Raw genomic sequence first — 16,367 nt, 5'->3', positions numbered from 1 at the left:
CGTAGTAATATCGATTCCAACTTTGTTGGGCCCCTCTTCTTCTTTTTTTTTTTGATTTCGCCACCAACTTGATATTCCTCTCGCCTCACATTAAGTAGTTGAGCGCATCCGTGTGCGACGAAGCGAACAGCTAAGAGCGCCGAGTCAAAAGAGCCAAAAGCAATAACAGACAGTGCCTTTCGTTTCCTCTTCTTCTCTTGTCACACGTACCTTATAAAGGTCTCTTTCCCCTTTGCCGGTTAAAAAGGAGAAAATGGCTTAGAGGAGAGAAAAGAAAAGACAACAAAACGACGACGACGACGAGTGTTGGTGCCTGGCGTTCCCAGATTCTATACGTCAAAGTGAATGTCTCGCGACGATTTAAAAGAGATGCCTACTTATAACTACTACTACTATACTCCCCATGAGCACAGTTCGGGAGAATCGGGTTTGTGTGTATATAGTGACGAGTTCTTTATATTCGCGGGTGATATATGCGACGAGCTGTCGAAAACAAATGCGCCGTTCTCCGCTCCGACGCTAATTGGCTCCACGGATGATATGACAGCGCCCTCTTTTGCCAATCAAATCCACATGACAACAGGTGAAGATAGAAGAAGAAGCACACACACACGCACAAACATCATCATCTGGCAATCACCTTGCGAACCCCGGCTGACAAGTCAACTCAAGTCGCCCAATCGTTCAGCAGTTTCGTCGGTTTTCATTAGCCGAGGCTGCTGCCACTCACGACGGGAGTCGTCGTCGAGAGCACACGAGCGAGACGAGTGATAGACGACCATATCTCCTTGACGACAATGATACCCACCAAGTCTTTGCCGAATTGATGCATCGACAATATTTGTTTTCCCATAGGCACACTAGTTGAACCATCCTGCGATATAGCTTTCTTCTTCTTCTTTCCCCCAGACCGCTGTATTGACAAGAACTGAAATTTCTAAAGCGGAATTCTATGAAACGAGGCAACATCATCGTCTTTGGACCGACGAGGGGGGAGGTTTACATTCAATCTGGGAGCTTTGTTGGAGGGCCGGCATTCTTCAATATCAATACAGTCTGTGTGTCAATAACGAACGAGAACGAACGGCCGAGTAAACACACTTGTCACCGATATTTAAAGGTAAAGGAGGACAGATAACAGAGAGTTTTATTCAGGAATGAACAGGAAAAGGACTTTTCCTTTGCAGAACGCCAAATATCTTTCGGCAACGATTCCAACTTTGGCTTTGACGGTTGTTTTGGTTCGCGTGGTAAACTCGCCTTTGACACAAAAGATTCATTTCGACCCGACAATAAAAGGAAAATGTCTAAAATGTGGGGAGATGGTGACGTCAGCGAGCCAAATAAGTCGTTTTTAAAAGAAAAAAGAGGCCTCAATATTAACGGGCTATACATAGACGGGTATATGACGATGTATTATATGTAGACCAGGTCTTGTCTGTGCTTCCCCGGGTACTCGTGATAAGTGATGCGGCATCCAATACCTTATTGGTCAAAGAGCATATGGCTGTGTGATGATGGTCTTTGATCTCTGCTAAGTTGCAAGAATCAAAGGACCTCTGCAACCTCCTCCTTGTTTCGAGAGACTATACTCTCTCTACGCGTTATTGAAGTTTGATGGCCTAAAACCTAAAGTCACCTACTACCTCTCTCTCTAACAGCTTCCACTTTTCTACCTCCCCCCTTATCGTCGTTCTTGTTATATATCTCCTTCACCACTCAGAGACCTTGTTTGCATACACATCATCGCATTCGATAACAAAGATGATCGATAGTAGAAAGACGGATCAACGGGCAGGGTCAACTTTGTTGTCAACACAATACTACACACACATGAATCAACCAATATTACGCCCATTAACTAAGCTGGGTAAATTGGACTACTTAGGAGACGAGTTTCCATCGTTCTTACCTGATTTGGCCGGGAAATTGGACAAGGCGATCTAGTGGAATCGACGTCGAGGAAGGAAGGAGGCTATCGACGTAACAAGATTTCGTCATCCAACAGTATTCCAATGGCTGTAGGAGCGTGACAAATTCTTTCTAGTTCAAGTTTCTCTCAAGCAAACTTTTTGCCAACCAGATACTACAATATCGGATATCAACGAGTCAGTCAGTCTGATTGGGCGAACAACATTATTTAACACTGAAATGAGAAGTTTAGAACACGATCGATGCCGAGAATTGAAGTGTTAACGACTGAAACTATATTCACTGAACCACGTGGTTTTACTCGACACACATTGTTTCAAGCTGTCGAAGAGTACGTATATTTGGATATTTTTTGTATCACGGTTGTATCACGGGTTCACTTAATTTAGAAATTTCGTATAAGTTATTCAGAATTCGACGATTTAAAAATCGAAAATGAGCCACCGAGATCCCCTAGGACTTCTGCTCTGAACTTGGACAAAAACTAAATGAGATTTCGGCAGCAGACGACAGCACTAGTCCTAATTAGCATTTAGTAACCACGTGTGATTCCAAGATCTGAAAATATTTTCACATTTCATAGTTACTAATTGTTGAACTGTGGTTTACTAATTAACTATTGAGAAAGGCAGAGATAATAGGTGGCTTTTAATTACGTTTTATTCCTTATTAATTTATTTGTATCTAAAATTTCGTCTGGCAACGTCAATGAGAACTTAATAATAAAAAAAAAAAATCGTGTAGTCAAAGAGAAAAAAGTCGGGTGTATTAATGAACGACAAATCATCGGCATACTCAATTCTGATTACATCCATATGAGAAACCCAGTTAATAAATTTTCCCTCTTCAACCCTGGCGATCTTTTAATGCAAAAATAGTTGAGGCGAATGGGATATCCTCTAAGACACAAGTGGGATGCGAGTGTCTATTGGGTCAAAATGGAAATGAATAGGTCTGTACACGAGCGCAATAACTGTTGATGGGCAACGGAGACGACTGACGCAAGAGTTATAAAGCTTTTGATGGACTTCACTTTCTCAATGGCGTCGTGGCCGTGATGGAGTCGGGGAACAAAGAATGATAGTTAATTAGAGGGACATAAGCTGCTGTGATGATTCGGCCAGCAAACCAGCGTCCGTGCAGAGCATTGACAGCGTTCACAGCTACAGTCACGGATGGACACTTGACATAGACGTTACCCTGGGGCGATGCCTTGTCAACATAAATGTGAAGTACGCCACCGTGTTTGTTGCATTCGTCCATCACGTCGTCGCAAATTTCCTAAGGAAAAACAGCATGAGTACTACGCTCTAAAAGAAACTTAGTCGAAAGCTCTTGATGAATTACCTGATGCCACAAGGGATGCGTCTCAGAACTTGAATCAAACATGTTGGAGAGCATGAAACATTGAGTGGCAATGGGTGGAGCGACAGAGGCAACAGGCAAAGCTTGTTGTTGAGCTGCTTGAATGGACGCCTGCAGGTTGAGCGCTGACTGAGCAGCTGCTGGAATCTCCAAACCTGTGCCTTGAGCTAATTTTGCCATCAACTGGAGCCGACCGGTAGCTCCTAAATCAATGCCAGCACGATCCATCTCGTCACTGTCCAAATATGTGTGGTTTCCAGTGAAGTGTTCCGTCACGTGGTTAATTTTCATAGGTCGGCCAGCCAGTTCGAATCCATTTAATTGTTCCATTGCTTTTTTAGCATCTTCGGCATTTCGGAACTAATTTCAGGAGAACAAGGAAAAAATGTTAAAAGATTTGCGTCATAAAATTGATAAATTTTTCTTTTTTACCGTAATGAAACCATATCCTTTCGAGCGGCCCGTTTCCGTATCAATCATGAGCTGCATGTGTTCAATTTTGCCGAAAGGTTCGAAGATGCTGCGTAACATATCTTCAGTGATATTGAAATGGAGAGATCCGACGTATAAGCGCATGGGACCATTGGGACCTTTGTTAAACGAGCTCATAGCAGGCATGTTACTTCCAGCCAGGCGGTTCTTTTCTGCTTGAGTTGGCTGAACGACGATTGGTACGCCGCACAATCTTTGACCTGTCAATGCGATCGCCTGTAACAGGATATGTTAAAGGAAAAGAAATTAAAAATGTTTCCACTTGTTTAATCGAAACCAACTTACCAAAGGAACTGATTCCGGTTCAGCAAACTCAACGTAGCAAAGTCCTTTAAAGCGGCGTGTCTTATTACAAGTAATCAACCTCACATCTCGAACCTGAAAATATTCATTAAAGTTAATCTACAACGCAGAAAAATTACAGAATTTAAATTAGTTACCTTGCCAACAGCAGAGAAGAATTCTTCCAAGTCTCTGGCTCGGATCCGCTGGGACAATTGCATACAAAACACAGTTCGGGCATCGCGCTCTTCAACGGTCATTTCGGTCAATTGTTTTTTAATCGGAGTTGGAGACCGACGACCACGGTTCCTTTCACGATCTTTTCCTCCTTTCGGACTGCGTGATCGCTTCCGCCCATCGCGGTGAGGACTGCGAGATCTCCGGCGCGAATCACGAGGACTACGAGAACGACGCCCACCTCGGTCACGACTGCGACTTTTACGGCGGTCTCGATCTTTACGATCTCTACTGCGACTTCTGTGTCGATCACTACGGCCTGACCGGCGGTCTCTGTCTTTTTCCTTTCCTCCATCCTTGTCTTTCTCACGATCCTTACCCCTTTCCCTGTCCTTGTCGCGGTCCTTATCTTTTTCTCGGTCCTTATCTTTGTCGCGCTCCTTATCTGATTTCTTTTCTTTGGCGTCGCTTCTAAAATAAATAAAAAAACGTCAATATTAAATATTTAAACGGAAAGAGAAAAACTAATTTTCCTACCCATTCACTCGGTGGGCAGCGTCTCCGTTGACTTTCCCCTCAGCTTCGCCCTGGAGTACACAGCAGAACGTGATGAATCAGGCCAATGGAAAGTAAGGGAATGGCAATTGGGTAAGAAGGACAAAAGAAGGGTAAAAGAAAAAATAAACAAAGATTAAATCGATGTTACAATTAGCTACGATGAAACGACTCGTGCAGACGAAAGCGCAGATTGTACACAGGATGTCCCCATCGAAGTTTACCTAAAACTTACCTTGCCCTAACCAGAACCACATTCCATTCGCCTTAAGCAATCTGCAACAAATCTTTCAAACGAGAAACAAAAACCCACTCTTATGATATCCCTAGTAAAAACATTTCTTTAACCATAAACCTATTAGAAGTTCCAATGACAGAACTTGCTCTTAAATGTTGGCTCGCATAGCACAACTCAAAGTTGATATGCACTTGGATTTGAATTTGGAGAGCGAAGGCAGAAAAAGGGACCTGGAAAGATTCAAAGTAATAAAAAATATATATGCCTCCACAATTCCAGATCAGTGGGTGTTGGCTCTCTCCTCCAACAGAGGCTGGGTCCTAAGACGACAGAAAAAAGGGAACCTTCATTTTTGTGAATTGCGTGGGACTTAAAGAGAGGGAGGCATTGAAGATATATTTCAACAGAGCATCCTTCTCAACAAGTCATCAAATGACGCTAGAATGCCCGGTTTTCAGTTTAAGATACCCTACCTGGGCAAGATGTTGAAGAGAAAACAACGCAGCACGCGAATTTACATGGCTCTACATGAGGAATAAAATGAGGAATTTTTACATTTCCCAACCTATTCCAGTGTTTCTAATTCATACATATTTACAACACTAACATTTAATCTGGACAAACCCACATCACGCTTTCACTTACCCCTTTCTTATCAAATGCGGCCTCCAACAAGGCATCAATATCTTCATCCATGGTGATAAACCTTTGAGATTTCCTATAGAAGAATTTCACATGTAAACACAGTTTTTTTTTTCACAGAATCAACCAAATTTATACCTGCAAAAAATTACAAGAACGACGTAAAGACGGTTTCAATTACGCGTCAATAAAAACGCAGTTTACTGCTGCTGGACTCGCGTAAAAGAAAATGGAGGTTCTAGAAGCTATTCAACGTTGTCATATCAACATTTAGTTTACGTAAACAACAGCGAGCAGCCAGTCCGAATTCCGCCGAGTGAGGAGTGACCACGCAAGGCGAAAATCGTAAAAACAAAAATGATTTTACCATTTATCAGTAGTTTGATTTTTTCATTTAAAAAACTATATTTTTCTTAAAATGTTAGCAAAATTTGGGCTGTATTTCATTAGATTGCGTCAGTTGACTCTGTCAGTTCTCTCCTTGCAGAAATCCGGTTTCTGTAATTGTGCAAATCTGAACGAGAAGGTACAGTTTGCTAAAAAAATTTAGGTGTATTATTTTTCTATATTAGGCCTATCTTTATTTATCAGTTTTACATTACAGAAACAAAAATTCATAACTAATCGATTAATCGATTTAATTAAACTTTTGTTGGTTCGTCTGCTTGGCAATCCTCATATGGCTCACATCAGTTTGTTATTTTCACGAGTTCTTCAATAATTTTCACGTTCAAGCAATACGTGATAACAAGAGTGTGTTTAATATTGGCAATTTAAAAATCGTTTCTGTTTTTTAATATAACTGGAAAGAATGGAAGCAGGGAAAAAAGGGCAAGAGAAAACAAAGGAAGAAATTTTGGCAGAGAGAAAGGCCAAGAAAGCAGAAAAGGCTGCTAAGAAATCTCAACCAGCAGTTAAAGCTACTACTCCTACTCCTTCTGTTCCTGTACCAGTAACGGTAGTTTCAGAACCACCTCAAACCTTCAAGGAAATTAGTATGTTTTAAAAAGTATGGTTATTGGCATTGTTTTCAAGTTTGACATTTTCGTAGGTAATCCTGCTAAGGCAGATGAAACTGGAAAATCAAAAGCAGAACTTAAGGCAGAGAGGCGTCAAAAGCAGGAAGCTCAGAGGGCTGCTAAAGCAGCACCCGCTGCACCAGAAGCAAAGCAATCTGCAGCACCTAAAGCTGCACAAGCAAAGAGAATTCCTGATCAGATTCAAGCTGACAGACCCAGTGTGGAGAAGAGACTGGTCAGAAAATGTGTAACCCAAAAGGTGGGTAATAATTATCATTAGAGACTGTCTATTTACTAACATATATTGTGAATTAAATTAAAGGTTCCACAGCTTCCTCCTGCTGAAAGAAAAATTCAGTTATTTTCCCATCTTCATCAACAAGAAAGAAGAATTGGGCTACTCACAAAAGATTTATCCATAAATCAAAGTAAAAGTTTTAATAAATTATTCCTCATTTGTTTCACTGAGTAACATTTTTAATAGGCAATATTCATCCTGCTGTAATTAAACTTGGTTTGCAGTATGCAAGTGGTATCATTTGTGGTAGCAATGCCAGAGCTGTAGCTTTACTGGAGGCCTTCAAGAAGGTTATCTCTGATTATTCTACACCAGAGCACAAGGAGCTATCACGAGACCTAGAAAATAGTCTGAAACCTTGCATTAACTTTTTGAAACAATGTCGGCCTATATCGGTCTCCATGGGGAACGTCATACGTTTTCTAAAGAGACACATCACCAACATCCCTTCCGAGTACAGCGATGTTCAAGCAAAACAATATCTTCATGAACAAATTGACAAATATATCCAAGGTACTACAGATGGATTCCGAAATATATTGGTAAAATTACTTCCTTAATCTGCGTATTTCTCTCGTTCAATAGAAAACGTCGAATTAGCAGGGAAGGCGATCTGTCAAGAAGCCAGCAAAAAAATTGCTTCCGGTGATGTCATTCTGACATACGGATACTCATCGCTGCTGCTGCAAATTTTGCTGAAAGCATTCAACGAGGATAACAAGAAGTTTCGAGTTGTTGTGCTAGACAGTAGCCCAAGATCAGAAGGTCTTCAACTTCTTCGGCGACTTGTAGCTGCTAAAATCCCTTCAGTTTACATGCTCATCTCGGGAGCCTCTTACATCATGCCAGAGGTTTGTACCAATCAATTTACATCGTCGATACCTACAACTATCGCATGTATTGCGCTTATTATTAGGTAACGAAAGTTTTGTTGGGAGCTCACGCTTTGTTGGCGAATGGTAACGTTATGTCACGCGTTGGCTCATCCCAAGTGGCCCTTGTTGCTAAAGCCCACAACGTGCCAGTGTTGGTCTGTTGTGAGACTCACAAGTTTTGCGAACGCGTCCAAACCGATTCGTTTGTATTCAACGAGCTAGGTACCTAATTAAATATTAACTTTTCTTCCTCAGAATTCGAGTAATCGTTGTCTCTTGACAGGTGACCCAGATGACCTTGTTGCGGCGGTCAAAGGAAAACCGTTCGTTCACTCTATCGCCAATTGGAGGGAATTACCCCAACTTTCTCTTCTTAACTTGACTTATGACGTGACGCCAGGCGATCTTGTTACAGCTGTCATAACCGAACTGGGAAGTGTTCCTTGTACGTCGGTCCCGGTTGTTTTGCGTGTTAAGCATGCTGAAACGGCTATATAAATAAGGTTTGATTGGTTTATTATTAAAAAATTTCTGGTGGTGAAAAAATACAATTTTCTTCTGATAATTTGTACAATTTATGTGAGCCATTATGTTATTGTAACATCAATTAACATCCGAGTCTGAATCAAGAAAACAAGACCATTTCGATATTTTAACTGAGGGGACCCTTACTTGAGATTCTGATTCAACCACATTTCTTTGATCATCCTCATCTAATAATAGAAAAATGTAATTGTTAGATTAAAAAGTGCTGCTACACATTAAAAAATTACATACCAGAGTATTCCTCACACGATTTTCGTTTGTTATGAACAGATTCATTTTCTTGGTTTTGGTTAACAGTTTCAGTTTTCTCACTTTCTACAGGTTCTACTGACATCCCTTTCATTAAATTTAGTTTCTGTACATGCTCTCGACAATCCTTTGCTGATCCCTGTCCAAAAACCTGTAAAAACCTGAACTCAGTTTCTCAATTGTTTCTACATTGTTTACATTTTTAATACCTTGATGATAGTCTGTTTTTCTCCACACATCTTGCAGGCCCATTTCTTGCTACTCTTTTTAACAATATGAACCTAACATAGATAAAGGAGATTTCACAACAAAAGTAAAACACATTCAGGACTCTGAAAATATAGGCATATAGGCTACAAGGATTCTTGAACTACCTGAAATGTGCTGCAAGAATAACATTTGTAAATACAAAATTCTTGTGGCATATTAACGTAAAAATAAAAAAGGAGTACAATTTTAGTTTTCAAAAGTATGACGGATTGACGACTGCAGCAGTCGTCATGGCAACAGTTATGTAAGCATCGTCTGCAATTGGATAAATTTGAAGTTGATTGCTTGAATTTAGGTTCTCGTTCTCGTTATCACGTGTCAAGGGTACAGATTATTGTTACTAAAACTATTCAAGAAATAACTTAATTCGTAATTAGTGAATGATTTTAAGAACACCAACAGTTTTCCACGTTATATCTTCTTTCAGGGTAACTGGGAAACGAAGTAATTCAAGCCTAAAAGCGACCAAACCCTTCTTAGCAAAGACCACTGTCACTAATCAGTTAAGTCAAGGTCGTCAACCATCAAGGAATATTTGTAACATCAAAATCATGGACAACCTCATTTCCTTAGTAAACAGAAAAATGAATTTCCGAATTTCCTACATGTGGCATGTTCTAGATCTTATTTCTAATAAATTTCTTCAATTTGAACTTCCTAGATTCCCAACTTAAAATTAAGCCATGTCCATGTTAAGGATTGGCAAAATGTTGGGGACAAGATTAACAAACTGATAGCTGGAACCCATGATAAATTGCAAGTAAGACCCAAACCCAACTGAATCATTAAAAAATGGTGTGAAAAACCTAACTATTTTTTTTTATCCTACAAGGTAATTGCTGATTTTGACTTCACTTTGACCAAATTCCATGTAGATGGAGTAAGGAAGTTATCTTGCCATGGTAAGAGACATAACATTAAATTATTAAAATTAGATAATAAAACATTGAAAATTAACTTGCGTTCTCAATTTAAGGTGTTGTTGAAAATTACTCAAAACTGCCTGACCACTACAAACTTAAAAGCAAAGAAATGTTTAACAAGTACTGTTTCATTTTTTAAGCAATTATACCTATAGTTATAAAGTCATTATAAATGAATATTTTCTCTAATCAGGTACTACCCAGTTGAAATAGACCAACATTTGTCAGTGGAAGAGAAGATTCCTCTAATGATTGAATGGTATGATGGTGCTCATGAACTGCTGGAGCATAGCAATTTGTATAAACATGATTTTGCTTTAATGGTCAAAGAAAATCCAATAGAGTTCAGGTACCAGCAATATTCTTAAAAATCTAGTGAATGTAAAATGAAATCCATTTACAAATTGTTTACTCACATAAAGGGATGGAACATTGCAGTTTATGAAAGACTTGAATGCAGCAAATATTCCTATTCTAGTGTTTTCAGCTGGCGTAGGAGATGTCATTGATGAAGCTTTACTTGCCAACAATCTCACACAGGATAATGTGAAAGTGATTTCAAACTACATGACCTATAATACTGAAGGAAAATTAGTTGCATTCACTGACAAATTGATTCATATGTACAACAAAAATGAGACATCAATTCCCCATTCGTCCACCTACTTCCAAGATTTATCACATCGCCATAATGTGATATTACTGGGTGACTCGCTTGGCGACCTTCAAATGTCAAAAGGTGTCGAACCGCCAAGCACCGTTCTAACCATCGGATTTCTCAACGACAAGGTTTTACTTTTTTCCAATTACCTACAGTTTCCTACTTCATACAGTAAATAACCAAGACTTTCGTTGCATTAAACCTAGATTGAAGAACGTTTGGAGAAGTACAAGGGAGAGTTTGACATCGTTTTAGTCGATGACCAATCCATGGATATCCCAGATGCGATTCTTAAATCTGTACTAGCTAATGAATCTTAAGATAACTAGATCTTGTTTCAACTACATGTAATGTAATAATAAATATACAAGTGCAAAAAGTTTACTTGATGAAGTTTATTCAAACCGATAAAACATCATTCAGAGGTAAAAAATGATAAACTGCAATTAAAGACCAACACCGTTGGGAAGTGAATGTTAGAATAACAAGAAGAATGGCCAGTCATCACTAGAATGCGACTAACTGTCGATGAAAGGGGTGTGAAAGGTGCAGAGAAGGCAAAAAGAATACTTGACTAATTTTCAACAATGTTCCTTGGGCAAGTCCGAGTTCGTTTAGATGTCGAGATCATGATGTCAAAGGAAATCCATAATCCGGTTTTAGAAAGAATTGTATCTTAATCACGGACATGGATCGGACGGGAACCAATAATGTCGCCCAACTCGCGGGAGTTGAAAGTAGCAACAAGTTTGCGCTCACCATTGAAGCGAGGCATGAACTTCTGGACGAAGCTGATCATCTCTCCCGGTTTCACGTCACTGAAGGAATTTAGTTTTTTCCATTATTATCATATTCGTCACAGGTTTTTTGCTTAAATTTTCGTTTCTGCCAACTTACCGGTATTTAACCGTCTGGGCGCGTACCAGACCAGGCCCTTCGAAAGTGAACTCGCACTCGGTCAAAGTGACTGAAATGGGGTTCATGAAACTAAACGTGGCGAAGCAATCCTGGCCAACCTGGGGATTTCCTCGGATCTAAAGAAAAGTTTTATCGGTATTGGCAATTCGTGCAAAATTCAATTTCAATCAAATTTATTTTTCTTTTTTTTTTTTTTTTTTTTCGGAAAATTACCTGAACATCCAGCTTGGGTTTCTCAAGCTGGAAGTCCTCTTCTTCGCTCCAACACTGCTTGGTTTCTTGTACGGATGCCATGGCATAGATCTTGATATGCCCATAGTCGACAATTTTGTCGCGGTACTCATCCCAGCTGATACGGATTTGCATAGTTTCTCCTAAAATTTAAAATTAAAATGTGTCAGGAATACTTGACATAGAAAAATGGTGTAAAATTTGTTGATGTAAAGAGTAACGTACGGCCTCCAGGTTGAAGGACGAACTGACGGTCGCAGCGTCCAAGACGGCGAGCGGTAACTCCAGTGTAATAGACGGAGTTAGCAGACAGGATTGTCGTGATGGTCCTCATTTCTTGGGAGCGGTTCTGTAAATTATTAATTTGAGAAATTTACAAACAAACTCTTGGAAAGAGAAAAAATTTGAGTAAAATTCACCTGAATTTGAACTTGGAAGTTGAACGGCTGTCCCCAGGCAACCTTTTCTTGGTCAATCAAGTCGAAGTAAACATCTTCGTTGGTCGGTCGATGAGCTTCAAACATAGGCTGCGATTTCTCGACGCTGCGAGATGCGTTCATGGCAGACAATCGCTCCGCAGGTGAACCAGCTATTTGTAGGGCGATAATAAATTGCATAAGATTGAGAAAAAGAATAAAAGAAGACTGTAAAAAAAAATCGTAAGTACTTGGGAAGAGCTTCATATCTCTGTCTCTCTCACGATCTCTCATATCTGAATAGGAAGATGACATTCCTTGATCTTTTCAATAAAGAACCAAAAATAGGTTAGCTATTAAAAGTTGAATTGATAAATACTGAAATTACTAAAGAGAGAGTTAAAGCATCCGTCTCCTTGTTTCTGGTAGCGGGACATGCCATCGGGGTTCTTGTATAGACTAGAAATATCTTCAGCATCGGCATCACTGACATCATCATCAGCTCCTGGTCGCTTGGTCAAGATCATGCGGCCAACTCTGTGAAATGAAAGAGACTGATGAATGAATTCAAATTCTTTAAAAGACTATTAGACTGCTTTTCTCTTACTGATAGTTGTTGACACGGATTTTCCTGAATCCCCAGTGTGAAGTCTCATCCTCTTGGAAGTGGCTAACTTCAGCGTTGACTTCGGCAAACAACTGAAATATTCAATGTTCATATCATGTCAAATGGTTGTTTCGAGAAGGGGTTGATCAGTATTAATTACGTAGGGAGTATCGTAAGCGAATCCAACTTCGCCACGACGAACAGACTCGACGGAAGATGGGCCTCGTCGGAATTCTTCAACAGCCCATGGTCCACGGTTCTTCTTGTCTGTGAAATGAAACAACATTTTACTGAACACAAAACTAAAAACAACAATAGCACACCAACAAAATTACCTCCACCGTTTTTCTGCCAGAACTGAGGAGGAGGAGTGGGGTCAATTGCCTGCCAGCCGTTGAATCCAGTTTGGAGATCGGGGCGTGACATCCATACTTCAGTCCTATTCAATCAAATCACAAAATGTTATTTTTAGTGAATCAAATAAAGTAGTAGTCGAAAACCATTACCATGCATGGAAGTTCCACATGGCATCCTGATTGTCGCCATCTGGGCCACCTTTCATTTCATCGCCAAAGACATCGAAGTACTTGTCGACCGACATGGTGTGGTTGGTGTCGCGTGCGGAAACGAAATTGGTCACGGGACGAGATGGGATACCCAAAGCGCGGAAGACTGCAAGGTGAAAAATAGTAGTGCTGTAGAACGTCTAATCTAAATTCCGGGATTTAAGTCCAGATAATTACTGGAAGTAGCCACAGCGGCGAACACCCAGCATTGGCCGTATTTGACTGGTTTGGATCCATTGCGCAAGTAGTGCTCGAAGATTTTGGAGCTTCCGGTCCATACCCATGGGCAAACTCCGTCTTCGAATGAGCCTTCCCATTTGCCTTCCAACAAACCGAAACCATCGGTTGCGTTGATCTGTTGATTAACGTGAACAAATGTTTTAGAATCGGACAGAAAAGAAACGCTGGATGTTAATTTAAATTACGATTGAGGCGATGGCGCGGACAACTTGGACGGGGTTGCCTCTTTCAGTTGGGTTGAGTCCAGATTGTTCCAACAAAAGCTGGGCAGCTGGCAGAGCAACATCAGAGAACTGTCCGTAGATCCAACGACGGCCTTTGGGGCGGTTATGGGTGCCAACGTACACCTTGCCTGATTCATTCATCAGATACTCCTTGCGAAGTTCCTCGTTGTCCAAGTAAACTGGGTCATCTGTTCAGTAAATACAATTGCAATTAGCTATTCAAATTGAACTACGGAAATAATCAGAGAAGTAGAAAAACACAAACCTCGGCAGAAGGGGTTGAACAAGATGTAAATGTCATCCTTGAAACGGAATTCGTCGACACGGGCGCCGGGCGTCGCCGTGGTGGTTTCAATGGTCACACGCCAAAGTCCGACTAGTGCGTTGGCAGGGATATGGACCTATAAACAATTGATGGAAATCAATTATTAGTTTGCTGAATAATATCCATTCTCAAAACTGTAATTTTTTGAAAATATAACATACTTGGAAAGTGATGTTGAAACCCTCCTGTTGATGAAGGCGCATGTCCCACTTTTGCGGGGCTCGGTTAAATTCGCGTTGGTTCATGCGGAAGGGCAAAACAACTTTGGTTCCCTTGGTAACCTGAGGATTCGGGCCTGGCAAAAACAATAATTAAATAAATAAACGATAAGCGTTTAGACTCTTTTAAATTTCGACAAATACCAAAGCTGAAGGATGCTCGGAGGATATCGCGACGAGGATCAAAGTTGCGGTCCTTCATGCGCACAGCCATGAAGAAAGGCTGGCCACGACGAAGAACAGTAGTGGACGACGAAGAAGATGAACGGTAGTCCATCGATGACAATGAGGACATGTTAGTCATCGATCTGGACATAACCATTGAAGATGACGATCCAATGTCCTTTATCAAAAACAAAACAAAAGTTATTTTATTAATTTAAAAATTGAGTCAAGTCCAATTTACTCGGCCGTTGTCGAGAACCAACTCGTAGCGATCAGTGCGATGCTCGCGGGCGTTGTCCCGTGCGAACAGCTCAACAGACTCGATCTTCAGATTGTCGGAAGTCACTGTAAATTAAGATGAAATGAAAAGCGTAAATATTGCATTGTAATAACAGAGTGAATAGAACATGTATTTCTGTATTACTTCCATCGGTGCGGATATCTTCGACGGCTCGTTCAGCGCGACGACGCCTATCCAAATCTTCGGCGTAGTGCGAGACCAGTGAGGCGCGGTAGGCGGCATTGCTGCCTCCGGGACTGACTCCAACATTGTTTCCCATTCCATCGCGTTCGTTATTACGACGAACGAAACTCGATGAATTGGCCAAGTTGTTCAAACCCGAGTTGCCGCTCATTGAACGACGCAACATGCCTGGAGATCCTTGTTGAGTCATCGTTGAACGACGCAACATGCCTGAAAATAGTGCAGTTTGATTAGGGCTTGAATTAGAAACTAATTTTTTCATAAGAAATGTTTCAATTACCTGGAGATACTGGTTGTGCCATTGGAGAACTCATTGTGTCTAGATTGTGAAAGAGAAAAGCAATTTTGTGAATCACAAAAAAGATGAGACTATAAAGTTCAGCATGAATATGATGAGGATCGAAGGGTGCAGTGTGAACGCCCAAAATTCATTCACCTTAGGACTACTTTGAATTTGGAAAAGGGAACTAGAATGTTCCGCGTGTGTGTAAATAATAGGCACAAGTGCAGTAAATTACTTAAAAATGTTATTCCTCGATTGCTTTCTTAAAAGTGGAAATGAATTGTGCGCGCTGTTACCTGACTGCCCGTTTCGACGCATTGTCTCTGCAACACCGGATTTAAAATAATGTTTTATTTTGGGATTTTTGGTTTTGTTTAAAGGAGCTCTGTTGTTAGGAGAGGTTTTGAAAACACAAACGAAAACCAAAACTAAAAATTTTCTAGATTCCTATCAAGAGTCGAAAGAAAATATTACCAGAAAATAGCCTAAAACCTACCCAGTTCAAAGTTGTTTCTTTGGTCGAAATCGGAGAGGACACAGCAAGAGAGATCGGAGCCCGTGGTTTAACAAACGTGTCTACCTTTATGGGGAAGACAGGTCAGCGCAATATCTCAACTCAAAAAGAGATGAAAAGGCTGAATTTGGGTAAACTCGAAGAGCTCGCTACCAACGACTGTTCACGCAGCTACTGCAAAACCAACACGAATTCAACTTGAGATTTCTTCCGCCTTATGTAGTCGCTTCATGCTTCGTTGATTCTATAAGGTGAGACAAGACGGAGGACGTTGGAATATACGGGGATTGAATTACCTCACCCGCTAGCTACCATAGCTCGTGTAGAGGAGCGCAGAGAGACAATTCTAAGGCAAAGGGCGCATGGATATTCAATTTCATTTCTGTCAAGCAGTTAGCTTTCCTGTTATCACACTATACGTCCTCTTCATGCTTGACAGTGTGAAACGCAAATGCCTAAAAATATTCCATTGTGTCATTTTCATAAGTAATTTTGCAAAATTTAAGTAAATTATAACATGTGTTGGCGTACCTCAATCACCTTAAACGGGATAGGCCAACCTAAGTGAAATTTTGGACAGCTGTATAAGGAAGAAATTTCGATTAGTTTTAATAACATTACTCAGCTAAATTGATTAATCAAACTAGTCATA

At 40.5% G+C, this 16,367-nt stretch overlaps 5 protein-coding genes across 8 annotated transcripts; 2 read left to right on the top strand and 3 right to left on the bottom strand.

Annotated features, from left to right (window-relative positions):
* Nucleotides 1–2,676: 2,676 nt before the first annotated feature.
* LOC124311114 (RNA-binding protein 39-like) lies at nt 2,677–5,968 on the bottom strand. The gene is made up of 8 exons (XM_046775429.1): nt 5,822–5,968; nt 5,687–5,759; nt 4,786–4,835; nt 4,230–4,719; nt 4,075–4,167; nt 3,730–4,005; nt 3,280–3,657; nt 2,677–3,213 (listed from the first exon to the last, which is right to left on the bottom strand). Exons 2-8 carry the CDS (start codon nt 5,735–5,737, stop codon nt 2,962–2,964), a joined length of 1,590 nt encoding a protein of 529 aa, XP_046631385.1. The 5' UTR covers nt 5,738–5,759; nt 5,822–5,968; the 3' UTR covers nt 2,677–2,961.
* A 159-nt stretch (nt 5,969–6,127) lies between these two features.
* LOC124311139 (translation initiation factor eIF-2B subunit delta-like) lies at nt 6,128–8,668 on the top strand. 2 transcript variants are annotated; one of them, XM_046775464.1, is made up of 9 exons: nt 6,128–6,209; nt 6,275–6,678; nt 6,735–6,961; nt 7,025–7,130; nt 7,187–7,513; nt 7,586–7,851; nt 7,917–8,097; nt 8,159–8,378; nt 8,448–8,668. In XM_046775464.1, exons 2-8 carry the CDS (start codon nt 6,495–6,497, stop codon nt 8,371–8,373), a joined length of 1,506 nt encoding a protein of 501 aa, XP_046631420.1. In that variant the 5' UTR covers nt 6,128–6,209; nt 6,275–6,494; the 3' UTR covers nt 8,374–8,378; nt 8,448–8,668. The 2 variants fall into 2 exon arrangements, with proteins under 2 accessions (XP_046631420.1, XP_046631419.1); XM_046775463.1 differs by lacking the exon at nt 8,448–8,668 and having other exon boundaries at nt 8,159–8,440.
* On the bottom strand, nt 8,375–9,187 carry LOC124311500 (MRN complex-interacting protein-like). The gene is made up of 4 exons (XM_046776027.1): nt 9,045–9,187; nt 8,880–8,951; nt 8,653–8,821; nt 8,375–8,588 (listed from the first exon to the last, which is right to left on the bottom strand). The coding sequence occupies exons 1-4, from the start codon at nt 9,093–9,095 to the stop codon at nt 8,479–8,481; spliced, it is 402 nt and encodes a 133-aa protein (XP_046631983.1). The 5' UTR covers nt 9,096–9,187; the 3' UTR covers nt 8,375–8,478.
* Nucleotides 9,173–10,906, top strand: LOC124311269 (cytosolic 5'-nucleotidase 3-like). 3 transcript variants are annotated; one of them, XM_046775698.1, is made up of 8 exons: nt 9,173–9,264; nt 9,368–9,512; nt 9,602–9,700; nt 9,773–9,842; nt 9,917–9,983; nt 10,057–10,212; nt 10,286–10,652; nt 10,731–10,906. In XM_046775698.1, exons 2-8 carry the CDS (start codon nt 9,492–9,494, stop codon nt 10,842–10,844), a joined length of 894 nt encoding a protein of 297 aa, XP_046631654.1. In that variant the 5' UTR covers nt 9,173–9,264; nt 9,368–9,491; the 3' UTR covers nt 10,845–10,906. The 3 variants fall into 3 exon arrangements, with proteins under 3 accessions (XP_046631654.1, XP_046631653.1, XP_046631655.1); XM_046775699.1 differs by having other exon boundaries at nt 9,211–9,309; XM_046775697.1 differs by having other exon boundaries at nt 9,182–9,512.
* LOC124310921 (hemocyte protein-glutamine gamma-glutamyltransferase-like) lies at nt 10,905–15,534 on the bottom strand. The gene is made up of 20 exons (XM_046775080.1): nt 15,498–15,534; nt 15,199–15,237; nt 14,859–15,128; nt 14,676–14,779; nt 14,414–14,612; nt 14,213–14,346; nt 13,992–14,127; nt 13,688–13,914; nt 13,440–13,617; nt 13,203–13,368; nt 13,032–13,135; nt 12,857–12,963; nt 12,697–12,788; nt 12,478–12,626; nt 12,341–12,412; nt 12,093–12,262; nt 11,899–12,022; nt 11,656–11,816; nt 11,422–11,558; nt 10,905–11,342 (listed from the first exon to the last, which is right to left on the bottom strand). Exons 1-20 carry the CDS (start codon nt 15,517–15,519, stop codon nt 11,201–11,203), a joined length of 2,733 nt encoding a protein of 910 aa, XP_046631036.1. The 5' UTR covers nt 15,520–15,534; the 3' UTR covers nt 10,905–11,200.
* Between the last annotated feature and the right edge of the window lie 833 nt (nt 15,535–16,367).

This window comes from Daphnia pulicaria, chromosome 8 (genome assembly GCF_021234035.1).
Source record: "Daphnia pulicaria isolate SC F1-1A chromosome 8, SC_F0-13Bv2, whole genome shotgun sequence".
NCBI lineage: Eukaryota > Metazoa > Arthropoda > Branchiopoda > Diplostraca > Daphniidae > Daphnia > Daphnia pulicaria.
The sequence above is the reverse complement of the archived record's forward strand: the minus strand, read 5'-3'. Positions and strand labels throughout refer to the sequence as shown.

Excerpts from the sequence above, each read along its gene's own strand:
- LOC124311114 (XM_046775429.1), bottom strand. The coding sequence starts at position 5,737 with ATGGATGAAGATATTGATGCCTTGTTGGAGGCCGCATTTGATAAGAAA. Across the intron at positions 4,168-4,229 it reads TCTTCTCTGCTGTTGGCAAG|GTTCGAGATGTGAGGTTGAT; the intron begins GTAACTAATTTA and ends GAATATTTTCAG. Across the intron at positions 3,658-3,729 it reads AAGGATATGGTTTCATTACG|TTCCGAAATGCCGAAGATGC; the intron begins GTAAAAAAGAAA and ends TCCTGAAATTAG.
- LOC124311139 (XM_046775464.1), top strand. The coding sequence starts at position 6,495 with ATGGAAGCAGGGAAAAAAGGGCAAGAGAAAACAAAGGAAGAAATTTTG. Across the intron at positions 6,679-6,734 it reads TCAAACCTTCAAGGAAATTA|GTAATCCTGCTAAGGCAGAT; the intron begins GTATGTTTTAAA and ends ACATTTTCGTAG. Across the intron at positions 7,131-7,186 it reads AGATTTATCCATAAATCAAA|GCAATATTCATCCTGCTGTA; the intron begins GTAAAAGTTTTA and ends CATTTTTAATAG.
- LOC124311500 (XM_046776027.1), bottom strand. The coding sequence starts at position 9,095 with ATGCCACAAGAATTTTGTATTTACAAATGTTATTCTTGCAGCACATTT. Across the intron at positions 8,952-9,044 it reads ATTCTTGCAGCACATTTCAG|GTTCATATTGTTAAAAAGAG; the intron begins GTAGTTCAAGAA and ends TATCTATGTTAG. Across the intron at positions 8,822-8,879 it reads AAAAACAGACTATCATCAAG|GTTTTTGGACAGGGATCAGC; the intron begins GTATTAAAAATG and ends AGGTTTTTACAG.
- LOC124311269 (XM_046775697.1), top strand. The coding sequence starts at position 9,321 with ATGATTTTAAGAACACCAACAGTTTTCCACGTTATATCTTCTTTCAGG. Across the intron at positions 9,513-9,601 it reads TGGACAACCTCATTTCCTTA|ATTCCCAACTTAAAATTAAG; the intron begins GTAAACAGAAAA and ends TGAACTTCCTAG. Across the intron at positions 10,213-10,285 it reads GAAAATCCAATAGAGTTCAG|GGATGGAACATTGCAGTTTA; the intron begins GTACCAGCAATA and ends ACTCACATAAAG.
- LOC124310921 (XM_046775080.1), bottom strand. The coding sequence starts at position 15,519 with ATGCGTCGAAACGGGCAGTCAG. Across the intron at positions 14,128-14,212 it reads GTTTCAACATCACTTTCCAA|GTCCATATCCCTGCCAACGC; the intron begins GTATGTTATATT and ends AATTGTTTATAG. Across the intron at positions 13,915-13,991 it reads GTTCAACCCCTTCTGCCGAG|ATGACCCAGTTTACTTGGAC; the intron begins GTTTGTGTTTTT and ends TTTACTGAACAG.